This window comes from Hemicordylus capensis, chromosome 2, assembly GCF_027244095.1.
Source record: "Hemicordylus capensis ecotype Gifberg chromosome 2, rHemCap1.1.pri, whole genome shotgun sequence".
Taxonomy (NCBI): domain Eukaryota; kingdom Metazoa; phylum Chordata; class Lepidosauria; order Squamata; family Cordylidae; genus Hemicordylus; species Hemicordylus capensis.
The window spans coordinates 54,168,034-54,185,434 of NC_069658.1; the positions used below are offsets into that span (position 1 = coordinate 54,168,034).

General features: G+C 43.2%; 1 protein-coding gene across 4 annotated transcripts in view; it reads left to right on the forward strand.

Annotated features, from left to right (window-relative positions):
- The window catches only part of VCAN (versican), a 208,860-nt gene that overhangs the window by 26,620 nt on the left and 164,839 nt on the right, over positions 1-17,401 (forward strand). For all 4 annotated transcript variants that reach the window (XM_053298560.1, XM_053298562.1, XM_053298563.1 and 1 more), the window contains exon 3: positions 12,197-12,574. In XM_053298560.1, the coding sequence (XP_053154535.1) occupies positions 12,197-12,574 (378 nt within the window). The remainder of the gene's footprint in view (positions 1-12,196; positions 12,575-17,401) is intronic.

Below are 17,401 nucleotides of genomic sequence, written 5' to 3' on the forward strand. Positions count from 1 at the left end.
GGGAGAAGTCAGTCCCCCCCGCCCCATCTGAACAGTACTTTAGCAACCTGTGTGTAGGTTATCACCGTGATTATTTGATGCAAATGTATTTGTCCTGTGAACCTACGAAGCTGCCTCACATGGAGTCAGACCACTGGTCCAGCAAAGTCAGCATTGTCCGCATTGATTGAGAGCAAAACTCTAGAGAGTGGTTCCCAACCAGGGTTCCTCCAGATTAGGACTGCACAACTTCGGTCCTCCTACAGACACTGAGCTACAATTCCCATCATCCCTGACTGCTGACCACTGTGGTTGAGGATGATGGGAATTGCAGCCCCCAAACAACTGGAGGGCTGAAGCCATTTACTCTAGGGCGCTTTCCAGACTGGCTGCTGGAACAGCAGCAAAATGCCTCAGTTCAGGCAAGTTGCATTGAAAATGTAAACAGCAGGGGGAGCAGTCTCTCAGCAACCAACAACGCCCCCAAACAGCAACTTCCTTATGCCGGATATATGATGTCGTAGCTCTATATCCTAGCGATTAAATTTGAAAAAAGGCATTGGCAATGTGAATGGAACCATGCTGTTTGCGCAGGGACTGCAGTGTCACGAAGCAGGAAGTGTGGAAGCAAACTTCCGAGATACGTCCTGACCCTGTTGTAGGGGCTAGTCTGGAAAGCGCCATAGAGAGTCTTATTAAGTCTAGTGGGACTATTCTGATGCGGTTATCGGGCCAAATACCTAACAGCTCTATTTGCAAAAGAGCATGAACCTAAGGCTATTCATATCTTGTTCCTCCCAGTCTCCTTGCCCATGTCCCCCTTCTAGCTGGTAGAACAAATGAAACTCTTGTGTTGCTCCACAATAAGTATAACCAGAAGGTAAGCAATAGAACCAGAGAAGAAATTGGTCAGAAGAAGCTGCACCTACATTCTCTTTGACAGCTCTAGGTTGCCTATTCGCTACTGAGTTCAATTTAAGGTCCTGGTTTTGACCTTCAAAGCCTTGTGGTGTTTGGCACCTGTTTACCTACAGACCCATCCAGTTACATCCCGTCCAGTCAGATCTGGTCAGATGGCCCTTTTGTCGGTCCCCGATTTCCGAGAGGTTCGGGGAGCTAGAACCTGTGAAAGAGCTTTCTCGGTTGCCGCCCCACTTCTCTGGAATTCCCTTCCCCTGCAGATTCGTTTAGCTCCTTCTTTGCCAATTTTTAAATCTTTATTGAAGACTTTTCTTTTTTGCCAGGCTTTTACCCTGTAGTTTATCTATCCCCCCCCCCGTTAGTTACTTTAGTTTTATTTGGAATGCAATTTTAATGCTGTCTTGTTTTGCATGTTTTTGTACACCGCCCAGAGTCTTCGGAGTGGGCGGTATATCAAATGTTTCAAATAAATAAATAAATAAATAATGGTTCTCTGGATTGCAACCCAGCAATCCTATATCCTGGAATTATTTAGTTGTGGTGTGAACACAATCTAGTAAGGCTGTGTCCCATTGTTGGCTGTGGAATGGCTAGCTCACCTGGCTCTGTGTTATCATTGCACTGATAACCAGGGTGGCTTGCACAGGCAGTTTGCTTGGATTGTAGCCTTTATGTGTATTATGGTTACACATAAGTGTTGCAGAGGCAAAGTTCTGCAGAAATGTTTTTCCACAAGAGTCTGCTATTTTTTGTCATAGCAAAAGTCAGTTAACAATTTCCAAGGAAACCTTTGTGTCCTCTCCAGCCCTGAGCAAGTAGTTCTCAGGGAAGCTTCAAAAGCAGCGTTCAATTTTGTCTCTCAAAAGAAGATGAGGCTTAACAACACAGACTTTGAACCTAGAGAAGGCTGGAATTCTGATTAAGGTCAAAAAGGAGAACAGGTTTTATTCAAGGTAGAATCTCACAAAGCAAAAAAAAAATAAAATAAATAAAATAAAATCTAGCTGTGAGCTCCAGGAGGTGCAGTGTAGAATTTATAGCTTCTCCGGGCTCCCTGCCCATATAACTACTTCCCTTTAATTTAATTAAACAGCTCAACAGTCCTTATAACTGCCTAGCAACTGGATACATTAGCTCTCTAAGTGGAAGACTATTACCACATGTTTCAGAGGTGACTGTTCTGCAATGTATTCCACACACTAGAATTCCTTGAGGCGCTTCACACGTTCGGTGTGAAGTGCCAGAGGGGGTTTTGTGGGGAGAGCGGGCTTAGCCCGCTTAGCAGACGATCAAGAGGCAGCCCTGGGTGGTCAGATCGGCTGCCCACATGACTGCTGGCTCCATCACGGGCCGGTGGGGGCTCTGGAGATTGGGGGATGCACGGCCCCGGGAAGTTCCCGGATGCCCCACACGAGCTCCCTTAGCCCGCTTTTCAGTGATCGTGAGAATAGCTTCCTAGAATAGCCCCAATTATGGGAGAAAATTCATAGGTAAAACTGAGAAGGTTGGTGTATAACCTTTTCATTACCTGTCAGTGCTATGGCACTGGCAAATACATGGAAAAGGAATTGCACCCATAAACTTGTTTACAGTATAGCATGACCCATGATGTATCTTTTGTCATGATAACTGTTCAGATATGAATTCTACAGCCAGTGTGGTTACAAGACACTCATGTTTGCAACTATTAAATGGTAATGTCATAGATAGTGAGAGGGAAGTTACTATAATTTATAGGGAGTAAACTGTCCCTATCCGATCCCAGCACAAGTATCCCTCCAGTGGTTGTTGCTGATATTTCTATTTAGATTGTGAGCCCTTTTGCAACAGGTAACCATCTTGTCCGTCTATGTAAACCACTTTGAGCACTTTGTAGAAAAGTGGTATATACAGGTGAAACTCGGAAAATTAGAATATCGTGCAAAAGTCTATTAATTTCAGTAATGCAAAATAAAAGGTGAAACTGATATATGAGACAGACGCATTACATGCAAAGCGAGATAAGTCAAGCCTTAATTTGTTATAATTGTGATGAGCATGGCGTACAGCTCATGAAAAACCCCAAATCCACAATCTCAGAAAATTAGAATATTACATGGAACCAAGAAGACAAGGATTGAAGAATAGAACAATATCGGACCTCTGAAAAGTATAAGCATGGATATGTATTCAGTACTTGGTTTGGGCCCCTTTTGCAGCAATTACTGCCTCAATGCGGCGTGGCATGGATGCTATCAGCCTGTGGCACTGATGAGGTATTATGGAAGACCAGGATGCTTCATCAGCGGCCTTCAGCAATTCTGCATTGTTTGGTCTCATGTCTCTCAACCTTCTCTTGGCAATGCCCCATAGATTCTCTATGGGGTCAGGTCAGGCGAGTTTGCTGGCCAATCAAGCACAGTACACTGTATACTTTTCAGAGGTCCGATATTGTTCTATTCTTCAATCCTTGTATTCTTGGTTCCATGTAATATTCTAATTTTCTGAGATTGTGGATTTGGGGGTTTTCATGAGCTGTACGCCATGATCATCACAATTATAACAAATTAAGGCTTGACTTATCTCGCTTTGCATGTAATGCGTCTGTCTCATATATCAGTTTCACCTTTTAATTTGCATTACTGAAATTAATGGACTTTTGCACGATATTCTAATTTTCCGAGTTTCACCTGTAAATATATCTAAAGGTAAAGTGTGCTGTCGAGTCAGTATCGACTCCTGGTGACCTCAGAGCCCTGTGATTGTCTTTGGTAGAATACAGGAGGGGTTTACCATTGCTTCCGCCCACACAGTAAGATATTATGCTTTTCAGCATCATCCTATATCACAGTATAAACCTATTTTGATTTTCTTATGAATGAAAATAGCATTCCTTCTGGGCCATTGGAAAACATTGCTCTTTTCCACACACAACAACAACAACAACAACATTTATATAACCCTTTTCAGCAAAAGTTTCCAAAATGGTTAACATAGATAAATAATAAATAAATAAGATAGATCCCTGTTCCCAAAGCGTTCACAATCTAAAAAGAAACATAAGATAACAACAACAACAACAACATTTATATAACCCTTTTCAGCAAAAGTTTCCAAAATGGTTAACATAGATAAATAATAAATAAATAAGATAGATCCCTGTTCCCAAAGGGTTCACAATCTAAAAAGAAACATAAGATAGACACCAGCAACAGTCACTGGAGGTACTGTGCTGTGGGTGGATAGGGCCCAGTTACTCTTCCCTTGCGAAATAAAGAGAATCAGCATATTAAAAAGGTGCCTCTTTGCTCAGTTAGCAGAGACTTGCCAAAGTTAGCAGGGCCGAACACATCTCCCATCAGCATAATTACACCTATAGTTTAATATATAAAGAGTCCCATTGTCACTGCTGGATTTATTTCAGTTGTCCAGCTACAGTAACACCAACCAGCTGTTATAAAGTACTGCTCTTCTGTGATATTTTTATAGGGATAACTTTTAGTGGGCTCTCAGCCTTTGTCTCAAGTGCAGTGATTTCCAGCAGTTTCAGCTGTTGATTCACTACCTGACAGCCCAATTCCCTCGGCTTCCTTATAGACAGGCTTGCTCTTAGTTGGGAGTCTCTGCAATTGTTGGTGGCTTGCCAAGCCTTTCTCCCAGCAGCTATCTGGTAGGTCTTTCTTCCTGAGCTCCTAGCATAGCTTTTATCAGTATTCCCCCTTGGCTCAGTGTTTCCAGTATGATGATAAAACACCACACATCTGTGAAATGGTGGCCTGGCCTGGCCTGCACTTATCTTGCTCTCGAAAAGCAGCTCAGTTACTTCTGGGCCTCTGTTGAAACAGCAGCAGAAGTACATGCTTCTGTCCCCCAGTTCCTTAGACATTGAGGTGATTCTCACAAGCACTGGGCTAAGGGAGCACAGCCTGGTTTCAGCTGCTCCTGTGCAGCAACAGGAGTTGTGCAGCTCCCAGCAGCAGCTCGGCAGCAAGCCTGCCTAAATACCCCCCCCCCCAAACAAGGTTAACAGAGTGAGTGCTCTGTTAACTCGCCCTTTTTTTTTTGGTTGTGTGTCAGCTGCAGCGGAGGGGGGATCCCAGGACTACACTGCACACTTGCACAGTGCATTACTGGGGCTCTGGGGGCAGGGTGGGGCACTGCGCAGCAGCCCTTCCCTTCATTCGGCCACCAAAGCTGCCAGGCGAGCCAGACATGGAAGTGCCAGAACCAAGCCACCGCTCATCTGGGTGGGCGATTCGCCCTCCTGGTGAGTGGTGAGTGCCAATCTGTGGGGAGAGCAGGTCAAGTCTGCTCTCCCCTCAGAACCCCTTCCGGCTCTACACATTGATCATGTATAGAGCCTTGTTGTGATTTAGATTCTTCTTGTCCCTGCAGGCTTTGCTTAGCCATACTGGTCAGAGAGAGTTTGCGGTGGGTTTTCTTCTGGAAAGCTTTTTGGAGTAGCCCTAATCTTGTTCAGATATGATTATTGTCCAGCAAAACCCCAAAGGAGTTTGCAACCCTTTTTTGCAGAGATAGGTATAGGGTACATTTTCATATAGAGCCGGGTTTCACAATCAGTGAGTCCCGGTTTGTGCAGCAGAGTGGGAAGAGCGGGCTAAGCCCACTCTCCCCTCAGACGATCAGGGATGGAGCCCTGGGTGGCTGGATTGGCCGCCCGCACGATTGCTAGCTCCATGACGGTACGGTGCTGACGGGTGCTGGGGGGAGCAGGGGCCAATTGGCCCCCGAGAGCTCCAGCATGCCCTGTGTGAGCATGCAGGGCATGCTGGTGAGACCCTCGGAGCCCCCCTCTGGGGGTCTCCTCGTGAGTAGCCATAGCACGGAGCCACACCATGGCTACTCACGATCTTGAAAAACAGGTTTGTGGAGCACTCACTCACCTGCGAGCCCAGTGGCTCCCACGATCAGGCAAAATCAGGCTCCCCAGCCCGATTTTGCCTGATCGTGGGAATAGCTCCATAGTTAGATAAGGGTGTAACTTGTGAGAGTGTACAAATATCTTTAAAAAGACTTGACCTACTCAGACATGTGGCCTATCCATTAATATTTCCTTTCCCTTATATATGGCGTTATACAATTAAATACATGTTTTTCAATTTTTCACTGATGGAAACCAGGACATGCCTGTGAATGGGGTGTGGCCAAGCAATCTCAGAGGCCTGGCATGCAGCTCTGAAAAGAAGCATACCACAAATGGAAATCAGGTAATAAGGTGCATGCAGAGCACATTATTCCAGATTACCAAAGCAGATGAGCCATACCCATAGTGTCCAACATTTCACAGATGAAATACACTTGTATTTTGGCCCTTTTAAGCTAGCCTCAATCTGGGATACACTTGTAACAACTAATTCTCATACCAAGTTCTACCTCCACTATTACAAGATGCTGGAGACTAGATTTCACCCACTATATGCTGCAAGCAGCTGCGTCTGACACACAATCAAAATAACGAGATTAATGGAGCACTCATTCCGTTAACCTTGTTTAGTGGGAGGGTTACTTAGGCGGGCTAGCCGCCATGGAACCACAGGGCCTGCCCGTGAACCCGGTGGTTCCGACCAGCAATAGAAACCAGGTTGGGCTCCCTTAGCCTGGTTTCTAGGAATCGTGGGAATAGCTTCAGTAAATAAGATTGCTGCTGTGGGGCTGGAAACCTTTTAAGGGTAGTTTTTCTGTTCCTTGGCTAGGGTTTCCTTTCTCAGACTGAAGTCAACCCCGGCTAACTTGGCAAAGAGGCACCTTTTAACGTGATGATTCTCTTTATTTAGCAGGGGGAGAGTAATTGGCCATCTCCACCCTCAGCACAGGACCTCCAGTGACTGTTGCTGGTGTCTATCGTATGTTTCTTTTTGGATTGTGAGCCCATTGGGGACAAGGGTCCATCTTATTTATTTGTTATTTCTCTGTGTAAACTGCCCTGAGCCATTTTTGGAATGGCGGTATAGAAATTGAATGAATGAATGAATAAATAAATAATAAATAAATAATAAACAGTGGGAATACTTTAAATTTGTTCATGTTAGCATAATTAAATTAACACAACAAAAACATGCATTATTCTCCTCTGGGAGAAGTAGGGATGTGGAAAAAATTCAAACAAATTGATTCAAATTGGACTTAAAACTGCTTGTACGGAATGGGATTCATTTGAATCAATTCAAATTTGCCCGAATTCATATCGATTTGAACAAATCCCATTGTGTGCAAGCAGTTTCAATTTGAATAAATCCATTCATTTTTTTGCACATCCCTAGAGAGAAGCAGAAATCCAAAACCGAATGTATGCTTCAAAACAGCATCAATGGTACCTATAGAAGGCTAAACAGATCAGAATGTGCAATAAATCATCCCTGAAGAGGTATCAAGGACTGCAACAGGAAATTACTTAGTTGGAACAAAGCAGAACTATCACAGTTCAATATTTTCTTGTGGGCTGTCTTTCTCTCCCTCCCCACTTCCTCTTTTAAGTTACCTCTTCCTCCAGTTCACTCCAGTTACAGGCTTGGATTGATTAATCTGCAAGTTAGAACAGAAAAACTTCCTAAGGGGGAAACTTGCATTGGGATACTGATCAGATGAAGCAGGTGAATGTATCTGTAGCTGCATTGACTCTTTCTGTTCCAAACTGGCACTAGGTTGCGATTGAAAATAGTTTGTATATAACAATTTGTTGAATGTGCAGGTACCCCAGGGCTCATTGCAAGTAACTGGGGGCTCACCAAAGCAGAAAGCAGCTCTAAATTCTTCTAAAATACAGCATATCTGTTTTCAGCACATTTATGTCTAATAACGATCCATTTAGAATAAAGATCTATGGCAGTCTAAAGAAAGTAAGACATATTTTTGGCCTTGTGCAAGTGTGATCTAATATTCCGGTTTTGATATTGTTTTCACCCAGTAGTGTGTTAACTTATTCAAAGGCTGTCAAAATTACTTTTAAAGCTCTTGTTGACCTTCAGGGGTTTGGGATTGTCAAGGGTTTGGGATTAAGGCTGGCTTTAAAAACCAGCCTAAATCTGGACAGATGTCTTTGTGTTACATTAGGAGTACACAGTGCCAGCTCAAATGTGACTGCCACTCTAGGTGGCACAAGCCTTGTCACCTCGTTGCCCCTGCCCCTAGGACTGGCCAGGGACTGATGCTGCCCTACCCCCCATGTAATTGGCTACACCTCCAGTTGCATCTGGGCATGAGAGCCCCTGTGCCAGCTTGTGGCTCTCTCTCTCTCTCTCTCTCTCTCTCTCTCTCTCTCTCTCTCTCTCTCTCACACACACACACACACACACACACACACACGTATTTTTTCAGAACGTGTGTCAGAGCGAGCCAGCCAGCAACTGCAGCGAGAGAAAGTACTGATGCTGTATGGCCACTACCTGCTCTAACAGGGTGTTCAGTGTGGGTGGTTTCTCTCACCAATCTGGCTGGCTGTAGAACAATGCTGAACACTGCCAAGAAGAAAAGTGGAGGCAATCAGAAGGCAGGAATGGAGGGAAAGTGTTGAGGAGGGATGTGGGCTCTGGTGGCAGCACTGAAAAGGAGGTGGCAGGGGTGTCTGGAGTGGGGGACAAGAGGGGACAGTTTCCCCTCACCCAGATTGGGGCAGTTCCCATTGAATCAATGAGGCTTTCTCCCAGGGAGCAGAGTATTGGATTGCTGGCTTTGCCCCCCACCCCAGAAAAAGTCCTGTGGGCACCCATGGGAGGTAGTGGTAGCAGTTGAGGCAGTTCCCTGTGGGGAGGCAGCACAGGGGCCTTGCATCAGCCACTCTGTCATGGTGTCATCACCAGAGGCTATTGCCTCACTTCACCTCTTTGTATAGAACTGCCCCTGGGTATGCATAACGGCGAGTGTGGAATCAACCTAATGGCTGTGTTCCCACCTCTTCTGTATGTTTGGCATAACCTATGAAAGAGCCTAGTGTTGAATAGGTAGGTTCTCAGCTGTGCAGGATCTGTGTGCATACACTTTGTGTGAACATTGACTTCTTACAGGCTATGCTGAACACACATCAGGTGAGTGGGTTGGCACTAGCAGGTGTGATCCTCTCCTCTCCCCTCCCCGCCTGCCCCACATTTGTACTGTGTACCCTGAGAAGAGTCCTACAATGAGTGTACAGTATCATTTTTCTCTCAAACATTGCAGGGAACAGATAACACGGCGGCTCTGCTAATAATAGATGGCAAAGGACCTGTGTGAAAAGGCCCTTATATTTTCCTCAAAAGTGTTATCTAGTGGTTATCTCTAGTTGTGATGTTTGACATCCTAGTAGTCTCAATACTGGTACTGCAAAACCTCCACAGTCTCTTTCCCCCCTTTGTGCTGGTGGGAGTTTCCTGTAATGTGCCTTGTCATTCCATCCTAGCTATTTCTCCATATGTTACTCAAGTAAAAGTTATCTCTCTGACCCAGTCTGTATTTCTCAGCATATAAATAAAAGAAGACATTTTAAACAACCAATATCTAACACATGAAAGTTAAATAACTTTCATGTGTGGGCAGTGCTCATCTCTTGCTTTGCACTGTTGGTGGCCAGTATTAGTTAGTGGATATTTAGTTTCTCAATAGTTTTGAATTAATAAACTAGGAAACATATCATGTTTCTTAGTTGTTTGGAATTAACACACTCAGATTTATTAAGTAAGTCTATGAGAGAGCAAGGACAGAACTTGCTTTGGTATCCAAGGTTGTCAGACCACGCTGCATAACTGAATGTGGGATTCAGAGTTGGCATACAATGTTAGCAAATGTAAAGTTCTCTCTCCTGACATGCTGCAGATAGGTTAAATGAACAGTAACCAATATAACCCTCAAAGATACTCTATAGTTGGATGGAAACATTTTGCAGTAAAGTGTTTGCAGCTGGAGATGTACAGAACTATGGCAAAAGTCTTTTAATCAGATACTTGAGCCAAGCAGACATCCTTCACGTGCTTCACATCTAACTTTTTGCTCCTAAACTGCTGAAAGATGCTTCCCTCCTCCTCCCCATTGACATGATTAAGCCCTGGGAGTGGAAAGCAAGGGTGGGGGAAAGGAATGACTAGTTGCCTGGAGTACCTTTTTGGAAACACTGAAAAAAACCTGTTTTTCCTAGATAAATGGTGAAATTAAATAGAATTACTGGTTTATTTCTCTTCCTGTAACACAATACCAACCTCAAAAGCATTCTTGGTACACAGAATTTATTGGCTAGAAGGTCAGGATCACACTCCAGCATCTGCAACATCTGTTTGAACCAGCATCTCTTTGTCTCTTCCATTTATAGAATCACAAAGTTTTAGTTGGAAGGGAACCTGGAGATCTTCTAGTCCAGAGCTGCACAACTCTGGCCCTCTTGCATATGTTGGACTACAACTCCCATTATCTCTTGGCCACTGAACTCCCATCTATCACTACTGGCTGGGGATGATAGGAGTCGTAGGCAAAGAACAGTTGGAGGGTTTAAGTTGTTCAGCCCTGTCCTATTCCAAACCCTACTCAGTGCAGGAAACTACTAAATTATCTCTGACAGATGACTAAAGAGAGCCCACCAGCACTGCTCAAGGCAGATTGTCCACTGTCAAACTGCCTTTACAGTTAGGAAAGTCTTCCTAATGTCTCTCTTAAATGTGCTTCCCTGTCATTTCAACCTATTGATTCTAGTTCTGTCATCTGGAGCAACGGAGGACAAGTATGCTTTCCAAGTATCTGAAGATGGCTACCATATTTCCCCTTAGTCCGACCTTCCCCAGGCTCATAGGACTTGAGGTTCATCTGCTCCTCATAGGACTTGGTTTCCAGACCCCAAACCATCTTAGTTGCCATTGTAGCTGAACTAATGAAAGCATATGGGGAGGGTTGGGAATGGTATTTCATTGGTAGGCTCAATATTTACCCCAATGCATGCATTTTCATTAGAATATAAGGTCATTCACACAACCATTGCAGCCTGGCGGGTAGGGTGTGGTGGGGAAGGCAAGATTGTTCTTACCTTATCCCCAGACGATCCAGCTCTTTGCGTGTATTGTGCAGCTTGCACGCCCAAACGATCTGCGATGCTCCAAGCAGTGGGGATCTCTACAGGCTGGGAAAATGAGCCCCATCCTTCAGGAATCACATAATACACTGCGTGAGCAGCACAACACAAGCATAACATAAGACCTGGCACCTGGGGTAAAGGGCGTGCTTGTGTCCTTTAACCCAGGTATCCTCCCGTGTAAAATACTCACACAGGGCAGCATTTATAAGAGCAAGTAACCAATGCAAAACTGATAAAATTTTGTTAATCCGCCTTGAATGCTAAATGTGGCAGAAAGGTGATATGTAGGTTGTTAAATCAGTTAACTAATTGGCATTGATAATGGCTATGATCTAGAGCAGGGATTCTCAACGTTGGGTCCCCAGATATTATTGGACTTCAACTCCCATAATCCCCAGCCCCAGTAGCCTTTGGTTGGGGATTATGGGAGTTGAAGTCCCATAACATCTGGGAACCCATTGTTGAGAATCCCTGATCTAGAGCAGGCTTCCCCAAACTGCGGCCCTCCAGATGTTGCTGAACTACAATTCCCATCATCCCAGCCACAATAAATTGTAGCTGGGGGTGATGGGAATTGTAGTTTGGCAACATCTGGAGGGCTGCAGGTTGGGGAAGCCTGATCTAGATGGACACACATACATGTTTGGGAGCCCCAATTAACATGTCTAGCCACCCACATTGATGTCTACTTTCAAAAGAGCCATGTGGGCACCTCCCTATTCAGCTCAGGGAAATTTTAGATCACCTTGTTTTCCTTGGGAAATAGTGCAGTGTGGATGGTTGTGAATATGAAGCATGCTTGGGAGGGAAACTCTCAGAAAATGCCTTCGTAACACTCCCAGCTACTCCTCAAATTTTCCTGTGTTCAGAAAACTGATTAGAAGATTTGGCACAAGAGCTTTTACAAGTGTCATTGTTGACAATGCATACATACAATCTTCCTTGTCTTTGTTGCATTTCAACTATGCCTCATCAGGTCTTAGAAGAGCTTTGAAATGTGGCTTAAATGGAATACATGTTCTGCTGAACGGTCATTAACTTTTACTTGCTTTTTAAGATTCATGATGGAATTTGGGTGAAATGTTTTATCAGAATACCCTAATGCTTCTCCAAACTTTGCATCTATCCATTTCTCCCCAGTTCATTCCTGGTTGAACTCTGAGGTATACTAATAGAAGGGGGTATTGTTACCTGTTCTTTAAGTTCCTGTGGATTTTATATAGCTGAACGTGTGCTTGTTTACTTATCGTATTATATTTTCTTTTCCAGTTAAAGTGGAAAAAAGTCCACCGGTGAAGGGCTTCCTCGCTGGAAGAGCTGTCCTTCCTTGCTTCTTTTCAACCTTGCCTACTTTGCCACCAAGCTACCACAATACAAGTGAATTTCTTCGGATTAAGTGGTCAAAGATTGAGCAGGATAAAGGTGGAAAAGATCTAAAAGAAACCACAGTTTTAGTGGCCCAAAATGGGAATATCAAGATAGGACAAGACTACAAAGGGAGAGTGTCAGTTCCAAGCCATCCAGAAGACATTGGTGATGCATCATTGACTATGGTGAAATTACGGGCAAGTGATGCTGGGGTTTACCGCTGTGATGTCATGTATGGAATTGAAGATACCCAGGACATCGTCTCGCTGGCTGTTGATGGTGAGATTTCATTTGTTCTGATTGCATTTTCTATATCACGTTAAAATTGCAAAACAAATCAATCAGGAAGAACACATCCTTGCCCATTTGCTTGCAAGATACTATGACATGGTCATGATGATTTTCTTCATCTATAGGTGATCCAGTTTTAAGTGGAGTGTGGTATGGCAGGACTTATTTATTTATTAATTATTTGACATATTTTTATACTGCCCAAAACTTATGTCTCTGGGCGGTTTACAACAAAAAATGACAACATAAAAGTTAAAACATTCTTTTAAACAAATAAATGACAACAGAAAAATTAAAACATTGATTAAAATAAATGACAGCAAAAAGTTAAAACATTACAACAATTTAAAACCTTAAAACAATATTTTAGAACAATGTTAAAACTATTAAAATGGTACTTAATTAAAAGCTTGGGTGAACAGATGTGTAAGATTTTTTTAAAAATTGTCAGGGATGAGGAGGCTCTTATTTCAGCTGGGAGTGCATTCCAAAGCTTTGGGGCAGCAGCTGAGAAAGTCCGTCCCCAAGTAGCCACCAGACAACTGCAGAAGGACCTCTCCTGATGATCTCAATAGGCGGTGGGGTTCATGATGAAGAAGACATTCACTTAAATACCTAGGGCCCAAACCATTTAGGGCTTTATAGGTTATAACCAGCACCTTGTATTTTGCCCTGAAAAATACAAACTCTATATAGAGCTGACTGCCACCAATCCCATTCTCATCACAACTAATCATTCCATACATATCTTATCTCTGGGCTGTCAATTGGGGGCTTACCACAGCTGGTGCTCCAGTGGTGCCAGATTGTTTCTGGAGTCTCCAGCTATTGATCCACATTCTAAAGGCTCCCTCAGTTCTGTACCTTCTACTCTTTCTTTCCAGGGGCCTTTAAAAAACCCAACAATCCTTTTAAATAGGGGTGGTACAAAAGTGTTAATGGTTCAAAGGAATCCCATATTTGCGTTGAGTGTGTTCTTCCTGATTCTTCCATATTCTAAAATAGGAATTCTTCCTAATTCCTGTCTTACCCTTTTTATGATCAAAATATTCTTACCTTGAGAACCCTAGAACTCTCATTGTCATTTCTTCTAGTGTTGATACTAGGAATCTCTCATTTGTGGTTCCGAAGGTGTTGCCCCCTTTGCTTCTCTTCTTGCTAATCTTTCCAGTGATATCTCCAGTCACTACTTTTGGTCAATCCTATAAAATAAATGTGCAGGGATCAGGACTAGGTCATGAATTACCATCATAATAGAATCCAGATAATGAATTTTCTCCACTGTTTAGCTTAAGCAAATATGCAGCAATGGAATTGTTGCTTATGTGCAAAGGAAATAACATGCCTTCTTCACAACAGGGAAAGTGTAACTGACCCTATTAAATTAACATTAACTTAATGTTAACATTAACTTAACTTCAAGCTTCCCAGCCTTATGAAACTGGTTGGAAAGTGATGTGACTTCTAATACAACAAAATTTACTTTTCTGTTTCCTTTGCATTCCAACTATTAATGATTCAAGGTTATCCTGCAATCTTGTTTCTTAGTTTTATTATGCAGCCAGCAGGGCTGAATCATACAGTCTACCCTCAACATGGTTATTTGGGGTCACCCTCATGATAAGAACAACTGAAGCTATTTCCTGGGCTATCATGGTGCAAATACCACAATAATAGCTCACATATATTAAATGTCATGATGGCAGTATCTGATGGGGCAAAGTGTGATGAATTTTGTAACACAGAAGTATATTAACGTTTTGGACCAAAATTCAACACTGAAAATAGCAAGGGGGTGATCATCCACCCCTTGCTTACATTGCTTTAATTTTCTTATAAGCCACAAGGGAAATACCATATCTGTTTCACCACAGTAATAGGGGAAAAAACATTGCTGACTGCAAATACTTAACAAGCTTGACTTTGGGTTCCAAAAACTATGAAACTGTCTGAAAAGGTTTCAAGGTTTGATGAGAAATCCTTTTTGCAAATGTCAAGTGGCATATTTATATCTATGGAATTTCCCTGGCAAACATATTATCTATATGTCAGCAAAAAGACAGGACATTGTTTCTGTATCACTATAGTACATTATGTGCATGGCACAGCTTTGCACTTTGAAATGAATCTATGCTCATGAGCAAAAGACTTTTTGCGCTCATGGGTATACCATATACCCAAGAAATGACATCATATTTGGGCAGGGTAGTGTAGCTCCGTGGTAGATGTAGAAGGTCCCAGATTCAGTTCCTGGCATCTCTATGTAGGACTGAGAAAGACTGTTGCCTGAAACCCTGGGGAGGCACTACCGCTCAGGGTAGACAGTACTGAGATGGATGGACCAATGGTCTGACTCATTTAAGACAGCTCCCAATGTTCCATATTTGGACAAATTTCACAAAGTGTACTGCAGATCCCACCATCATAGGCAGAAAAAGCAAGAGACAGAGAGATGAAGAACAATATTTCAGTCAGATCAAGTTATTGCTTCGACACTGTTCAAGTATTATCACACACAGGTTGGCCGGTCATAGTGGTTTTGAAGAGACATGGATGCACATACAGTGAACACTCAACTTTGCAACATCTGATCACGTTGGCCTTTTGCCAGTCCCCATAAGAAAGAACATCAGAAGAGCCATCTAGTCCAATATCTTGTTGGCAGTGAAATGTTTTTGGGAAGCCCACATGGGCATGAAGGTAATAGCTTTGTTCTGCTGTTGCCACCCAGCAACTGGTATTCTGTGGCACATTGGCTGGCAATGCACACACCCAAAAGCGAAGGGATGGACATATGGCCCCAACTGCTGTGTACCCGGAAGCAGCAGCAGCAGCACTGATGTGGAGAACCATGGTTGTGCTGCGAGCATGACTACAGTTCCCGCATTTGTGACTAAGGAAAGAAATATGGTAATGGCTTTAGTGCAGCCAAGCACTGCTACTTTTGGGTCCACAGCAGTGGCACCACAAGTCCACCCCATCTCCAGAGGGCTTCTGCATCATGTCAGTCAGTGCTACTACTATCTCTAAACTTGGAGGTGCCTTTTAGCTGCCATGGTTAATTGCTGATGATGGGTCTATCCTTCATGAATTTGTCACTGTAAATCCATTTTCAGGTCGTAGCTATCACCATATTTTGTGGCAGTGAATTCCATCAGTTAATTGCATGTTGTGTGAAGAAGTATTTTAAATTGGTTTGTTCTCAGTGCTGTACGTGAACTAAAAAATTGAAGAGAGACCGTTTCACTTCAGAATAGGTCAGATTCAATTATTTCTGTTGAAAAGAACTAGGAGGACTTTAGGTCTGCTTGGCAGGAGATGGGATGGCGTCTGATTCAATTCTACCTTCCTTATAGCGCTGTCCGTCCCTAACAAGTGACAGTGCAAAGGAAGGGACATGCTGAGGTCATGGTGAACCATGCAGTGTGCATGACACTACATAAACACGGCAAATAGGTGTTTATATGACAATGTCAGAAGCCTCCAAGCCAAGATGGGTGAGCTAGAGTGCTTGATTACTAATGAAAACATAAATATAATGGAAACCTGGTGCGAAACAGTGGGACATATCCTTGGACATATAGAAAGCACAGGAGGGGTGGATTGCGGGTGGAGTAGCACTGCAGTCTCCCACAGAAACATTGTGGGTGATAATATGAGGCCTGAAAGGAAATGTATTAGTAGGGATGTGCTATTGACATCCTGATCAAAATGCCGAGAGTGACCTAGAGTTGGAGAAGGAAATTGGGAGATGTGAAAGAGAGCAGAGCTGTAATAATGGGTAGCTTCAACTACCCTCACATAGATTGGGTAAATTCACATGGAGGTAATGGCAAACAGGCCAGATTTCTAGATATGCTAAACAAGTGTCCCTTAGACCAGTTGGTCATGGAAACAAACAGAGAGAAGGTGATCTTGGTCTTAATCCCGAGTGGTGCTCAGGACCTGATGAGGGAGCAGTAACCATAGTGTGATCCAAGTCAGCATATATATGAGAGGAGAATTGCCTAGGAAGTCCAACACAGATGTGTTGGACTTCAGAGGCAGACACTCCTTAAAACAGAGCGGACTGGTAAAAAGAAAGCTGAAAAGAAAGGTTAGGAGGTTCAATTCACCCCAGAAAGCATGGAGTTTATTTAAAACTACTATACAGAAACTCAAGATGTATACTAAAATGGAGGAAAGGAATCGCCAAGTCCAGGAGGATGCCAACGTGTCTAACAGGTAGAGTTAAGGAAGCTATAATAGGCAAGAAGACTTCTGTCAGGCAAGTCCTGCCCAAATGAAGAGAACAGAAAGGAACACACACTCTGGCAAAAGAAATGCAAGGAGACAAGGGATGAGGGGAAAAAAGTTTGAGGAACATATAGCAATAGATGTGGGAAAGAAAAGGATTATTAAGGATGATGTGGAGAATACAGAAGCTGAATGAGTTCTTTGCATCTGCCTTCACGGCAGACGATACTGAGCGTATACCCATGCCTGAATGAAACTTCTCAGCGATTGAGACTGAAGAACTGAGTCAAATACAGGTGATGAGAGATGATGTTCTAAGCTGTCTTGAAAAATTAAAAAGTAACAAATCACCAGGGCCAGATGGCATTCACCCAAGGGTTCTTAAATAATTCAAATGTGAAATTGCTGATTTCCTAGCAAAAATATGTAACTTGTCTGTACATTGAGTCTCTTTACCAGAGGACTAGAAAGTACCCAATGTAACACTGATTTTCAAAAAAGGATCTAGGGGGAATATGGGAAATTGCAGGCCAGACTAGCTTAACATCTATTCTTCATTGAAAACATTCAGGCAATTCT